Source organism: Hylobates moloch, unplaced genomic scaffold (genome assembly GCF_009828535.3).
Source record: "Hylobates moloch isolate HMO894 unplaced genomic scaffold, HMol_V3 SCAFFOLD_9, whole genome shotgun sequence".
Taxonomy (NCBI): Eukaryota; Metazoa; Chordata; class Mammalia; order Primates; family Hylobatidae; genus Hylobates; species Hylobates moloch.
Window position 1 is genome coordinate 29,152,266 of NW_026652284.1, and position 6,404 is coordinate 29,158,669.

At 37.9% G+C, this 6,404-nt stretch overlaps 1 protein-coding gene across 16 annotated transcripts in view; it reads left to right on the forward strand.

Moving 5' to 3' along the window:
* The window catches only part of EYA1 (EYA transcriptional coactivator and phosphatase 1), a 329,028-nt gene extending 324,298 nt beyond the window's left edge, over nt 1-4,730 (forward strand). For 11 of the 16 annotated variants that reach the window (XM_058444189.1, XM_058444188.1, XM_058444186.1 and 8 more), the window contains one exon: nt 2,744-4,713. In XM_058444189.1, coding sequence (XP_058300172.1) covers nt 2,744-2,824 — 81 coding nt within the window. In that variant the 3' untranslated portion in view covers nt 2,825-4,713. Of the gene's footprint in view, nt 1-780; nt 915-2,743 lie in introns of all 16 variants that reach the window. The other 5 variants (XM_058444185.1, XM_058444181.1, XM_032759583.2 and 2 more) reach the window with 2 other exon arrangements.
* The last annotated feature ends 1,674 nt before the right edge of the window (nt 4,731-6,404 follow it).

Below are 6,404 nucleotides of genomic sequence, written 5' to 3' on the forward strand. Positions count from 1 at the left end.
GAGAGTCATGGCATTCTTCAGTGCAGGATTCTGATTGCACCAATAGTTTTCAGATTTGCATTGTTAATGGTTGTAACTTGCCTGTGGGGAACATAGGGAACCTCACACAATTGACATGCAAAAGAATTTGACTGAACCTGCTCTAAAAAAAGGCATTCCACTTCACACAAGTATTTTTATATGTTTTTACGAAGATGATTGATTGTCCTAGAAGTTTCTAGATGATTATCTGAAGAGCTTTCAGCATCCTTTGTTACATTCTGAGCTAATAGTACTTAAGATCAATAGAAATACTATATAACCCCTTTAGCTGTTGACAAAAAAACTTTGAGGAAGGGCAATAATGATTGGCAAACCTAATAAGAAAAGCAATTAGAAATAAAGAGGATATAAAAATAGATACCAAGTAGGTGGTTAAATAGCAACACTGCACAGTTGAATACTTGAAAACTTTTAAAATAATAGTTTTCTTTTAAAATGTGTCTAAAATGAATTTGAGATTAAGTAAGTAAAATGAGTAGGATACTGAATGGAACACACTTGATAAACACATAATTTCAAGTATGTTTGAGTATGTACATATATGAAAATATAAAGAAATGTTTATAGTGGTGAGCTTTGTGTAGTAGGATAAGAAATGATTTGTATTTCTTTATAGGGTTCTATATTTTACAACATTAATTTCTGTTCTAATGAGGAGGAAAGCTATAGGATCAAACGTTTTTCTAACCCAGGTCTATGAATCATAGTCACTCTTTTCTGGTGTCTCTTACCCCACAGAGAATGGATGGGGGCAGAGAGAGAGAGTTAGTTTGAACCTGTGCTATGGTGCTGATAATTTACACAGCTGAATAAAAAGCCTACAGAGAACAGCTAGGAGGCATTACAGCATATGAGCTTCAGAGTCACACCTGGTACGGATCTTGGCTTCACTCCTTACCAGCTATTTATTTAAACCTCTCTGTTTCATCACCAAGCCTCAGGTTTTTTTTTTTTTTCTTTTTCTTTTTTTAACTAGTACAATAGTAATAGTAGTACCTCTGTCTCTTTGAGGTGCTTAGCATAGTGCCTAACACAATATCCAATAAATCATAACTACTGGGATTTAAGAATTAGGAGTTTATTACAAATAAACTCCTTAGCAGGGCTTACTAGGCCCTGCATCAGCTGGCTCCTGCAGCCACTCATGTCACCAGCCAAGTCTTGCTCTCATACCCATCTAGTATGCCAATAATGAATTTCTCCATTATTTTCTGTCCCCCAATGCACGTAACCATCAGAGTGCTTTTCTGAATGTTAATCCTTCATACCTAGCTCAACTATCACCTCCTTTCAGATATTTTCCCAGTTCACTAGGCAAAGGTAATTGCCCGCCTCCTACAAGATATAAATGAACACTGATGATTGCTGTGCACTTTTGCTACTCAAAATAGGGTAGGCAGCAACACATGCATCTCTGTGTTTTCTACACCTGATACAGTGTGCTCTGTATGAATGAATGCACAATGCTACGTCTTACAGTGTGAAGTTTCCAAGTGGAGCATCCTTCTAGAAATCTACAAAGAAATATTTAGTACTAATTTCTGGACTATTCTGTTATCACGCAACAACATATATATAGATACACCAAAATAGTCTTGAGTCCAGAAAGGTCTACACATATGGGAATGTGGTATGTGATTTCAATAGATAATCTGAGGCAAATACATTGTTAATAAGTAATAGTTTATATCCCAGTATGTAGCAGCTATGTGATCTATATATCAAAATAGTTAGTGGCTTTCACTGTTACCTACACATTAAAAAAAAAAAAAAAACCCTCATTTCTGTTTGCTTCCATGCCACATTCTCCTATTAGTCTGAAATTTTTCCAAATTTCTCAGAACTATAATTGCAAATCATACTCCAGGCTCCACATTCTTTTTTTGCTTAAGAATCCTATTCTATAAGGTAAACAGAATTTTGTCCTCTGGAGGGTGATGGTTATCTTTCCCTTAAAAAGGTTTTGCTGATGCATTAGTACTTACCATAGTGCTTTGGAGCAGTAAAAGTTCATCACATTTTTGACCCTTCATGGATGACATAACTTCTGATTTCTTCCCCTTTTTCTTGTCCTTGGTTTATTCACGTGTATCACAAACATTCCCACTACTTAAACTAGATTTTTAGATTACAAAAACCTAAAACAAAACAAAAAAAAACAACTTTAGATGTTCATTTAAAATGTTTTCCATATGGTAAATCCATTTTAAGGTCAATATGAAGAATAACTGAAGGAAATAAATGGGAAAAAAAATTGCTTCATATGTGAGCCACAATTAAGTTAGAAAAAATGTAAACTACTACTAACTAAGGAAAACTGCTTAAACTCATAAAGTACAAGCTTTTTAAACTTTCAGCATGAAAAACCCACTGGATATGTGAAAAGCTGCCATATTTGGCAACGTTCTTTTATTTAAAGCTTGGAACTGGCATTCAAGTCACAGTGTAGATCCAGTTAGGAAATATCCATCCCCTTCTTCAAAGAAACAGACTCTAGATTACATTTTACAACTCAGTCCAGTATTCTTGGGGGAGGATTAAGTTTGAATTTTTGTTTTAAACAGACGTGATGTTAAGATGTTAGCTGGCATTTTCCATGATACTGAAAATGGGGGTGAGCATGGGAGTGGATTTCCAAAAAAGCTGGCAGGGCTGGTACTGGGTGCTCTGTCCTCACGTTGTATGTGTGCCTCTGCTGCAGCACGCGATGCCCTTCTGGAGGATCTCCAGCCACTCGGACCTCATGGCCCTGCACCACGCCTTGGAACTGGAGTACCTGTAACAGCGCTCGGCACTTTGACAGCGCACAGCTGCTCTGTGACCAGGGACAGATCCAGCAGGCCCCAGTCTCGCATCAGCGCTGGCCTCCAGAACTTACCAATTTCCGCCTGGTGATGCGCAGTTGCTGTCAGTCTTGACCTCTGCCCTTGTGGTGAATGGAGGACCACGTCCATTTCATCAGAACAGCTGTTGACTCTAGTACTGTGAATCCAATGAAAATAAGCCATGAGAATGTTCTAGCACAGCGTTATGTGTCTGCCACATTAACTACACGGTTCAAACCTGTGAAGAAAGGACCTGCAAACGCTTCAGTTGTTAGCATTTTCAATGTGATATAAACAGCTTCTCCAATACAGCAAACCTAATTGCACAACAGAGACTGAAATGTGTTTCTTCAATACCAGTGGAGAAATTTTCTTGTAAAGAAGGTTTACTTTTTGGTGTCTCATACCCAGGGTAATCTGTACATCTCTACTTATTTATGAACAGACTTTTTTTAAAATTAAAAAACAGCTTTATTGAGGTATAATTCACATACCCTACAATTCACCCACCAGACTTTTTTAACATCAAATAATTGAAGAGACAATAGCATTAGAAGTAAGTGATTAAAGGCCTCTGCCTCACAACATGGCGAGTACAGTACTTTGAATTTTAGCACATCGCATAGTAGTTTTAAGTATGTCTAATTTAAACGTATAATATGTACATCACTGAGACAATCATGTACAGAAAGAATTTTTGGTGTAAATTTGTAATAATGGATGATTCTTTTACATATTGTTTAGGGAAATGATATTGAAAGGTAGCAATGCCTTGATAGTGAAGCATGAGGCAGCACGTGCACAAATTCATGTGCCGTGCCTTATCTAAGTTTTGGGTATAAATATGTAGATAATGGATTTTTTTTAGATAATGTTGTCAAGACCAAAAGCATGGATGTCAAGTGTCAGTAAGGATTTTGTTTTCTAAAATTTTTTCCTGCATCAGTTCTTCTGAGGGCCTTGGTGAAATAACACAGCAGTTTCTTAAACAATATGGAAAAAAAATAAGCTCTCCCACCACCTCACTTTTTCATTTCCACACTAATGTATTATATGTAACTACTTGGAAAAAATAATTATTCAAATGCTTCTTCCCACAAAGAATATAGATGATAGTAGATATATTTTATTAATAAAATGGTTCATGAATTGGAGACTAACAAACAAAGTTTTCATGTGCTCAGAATTATTATCGTGTCTGCATTTTCTTTCGATAAAGGAAGACACACGATGCTAATCCGGAAATCAGCAAACTTTGCGTTACTCCCTATGTGTGTATTTTCTCTTTCTTCCTCCCACCCTGAGGAAAGTTCATTGCCATTGTCATCACCATGGAAACAACATTCCTCTCCACCTGCATTATGTACTACATGACAGGCATCAATCTGGGGAAATAAAAGTATCACCTTTGTCAGACCATAAGACTTTCTCCAAAAGCGGTCAGTTTGGCTGGGCAATATTTTCTCTCATCTAACACAATCCATTGTCATGAAATTACCCTTAGGATGAGTCTTCTTTAATCATATATGGGGGAAAAAAAAACACCAGCTCTGACCCAAAGTAGCTGAAGAGCTAGTTCATTCTTTTCTGAAGTTGTGTGTTGCTGCTAGAATTAGTCATTTGTGAATTATCCAAATTGTTTAAATTCACAATTGAATTAGTTTTTTCTTCCCTTTTGCTTGAAGCAAACAGTTGACAATTTTTAACCTTTTCATTTTATGTTTTTGTACTCTGCAGACTGAAAAGACAAAGTTTATCTTGGCCTTACTGTATAAAGGTGTGCTGTGTCCACCATTGTGTACAGAATTTTTCTTCATTAATTTTGTGTTTAAGTTAATAAAATTGATTTGTGATGTACTGTAAGCTCCCTGACCGTCGGGATCATCTTTTTCTCTTGGCTATATGAAATAGCAGGATCTTGGTTACCTTAGGACACCCAAAGTCCAACAAAAGGAAGTTGTATGAAGTAACTGCAGTGATGGCTTTATCAGCCCTTTAGGGGACTGAACTTGCAGGGTAACAGCTGTTTCTTTGATCACTGTAAGTACTGATGAATGGAAAAGTTCTTCAATTCTCCAAAAATTACATAAACTAGACCCTTACTCAAATTTACCTACTGTAGAACATAATTCAGCATGAAGTATCTTGGATTGCAAGCACAGATTTAGCCACTTATATATCCAAGGGACAACACTATAAAGCAGTCATCAATAAAGAATGCCCACAACAGATACCTCTATGATTTGGCCAGATTAATCATTGACAGCTATAAAACAGCACAACTGCCTTCCTCCTGAGAATTTAATCTTAGAAACACATTCATACATGAAAACACATGAAAAACATGCACTGCCTCACCCATTTGTCAGGCCCCTGTTGTGTATTTTTCATACACACACACACCAGGTCAAGTGGCCTGAATCATGAGGTGCCTGAGCATGCCCCGACACCCCAAGAATGAAAAGACTTTAGGGAAAATCTTAGAGACAGTGGTGGGGAGTAAAGGGGTTTTTAGGGCTTAAATTAAGAAAGTATAAAGAATAGGCCAAATGGAGGGCATACCCAGGAGATGAGTTTTCTAAAGCACCACCTCTAACATGACAACTCCTGGTCAAAATTTTTAATGGCTCCTCTTGGATCATGGATTTAGGGCTCAGATTTCTCCCCTTGGCATTCTAGAGCCTCCAAACACGGTCTCTACTTTCTTCCCAGCATTCTCTCTCATTATTGAAATTAGCAGATCATCAGTATACTAGGCTAACATACTAAGCTCTTTAATGCATCAAACAGCTCTCAAGCATCTCTGCCTCATCTTTGTTCAAAGCATTCTCATTGCCCACAATGACTTCCTTCACCCCATCCTCGATCCACCCAAATCATGTCCAGCTCAAGTTCTTCCTCCTCTACAGACCCTTTTTTCCCTACCATGGTAAAGCAGCTTCATTTATCATCTCGCACCAAGAAGATTAAGGACACAGACACACAGGAGTGGGTTTAGGAGTGGAGGTTTAATAGGGAAAAGAAAGAAAAAGAAAAAGGAGAACAGCTCTCTCCCTTGCCCATAGATTGGTTGGACCAGCTGTGACATTCACATAGCACGTGGGGAAGGCTGGCCACCCTACCCTAATATTATTATGCAAATGGGCTTTCCACTTGGCCAGCTCATCTTGTTTGTTCCTTACTGTACACATGGCGGGCAAAGAGAAGGGAGTATGGAGCCACCATTTTGAACATGCCTAGTCCTGGGTAGCCATTTTCTATTGACACAACTGCTGGCACTCACCTGTGCAAGCTTCCAGCTTGCTTGTCTATGTCTGCAGCTCAATTTTACAGGCTACTCTTAGTTAGAAAAGAAAATTATTTGAGGGCTGCTTTTCATTAAAAGGAAAACCTTACCAAGGACTCCTCTACCCTATCTGCCTAAATGATTTATTCCTAACTCCTGTATCAATAGCATGCAGTGTTAGCTCCTTCTCTTCTCTCCCTCTGTCTATGCCTTTATTAGAAGTCCAGATTTCATTCAATAAAGACTCACTG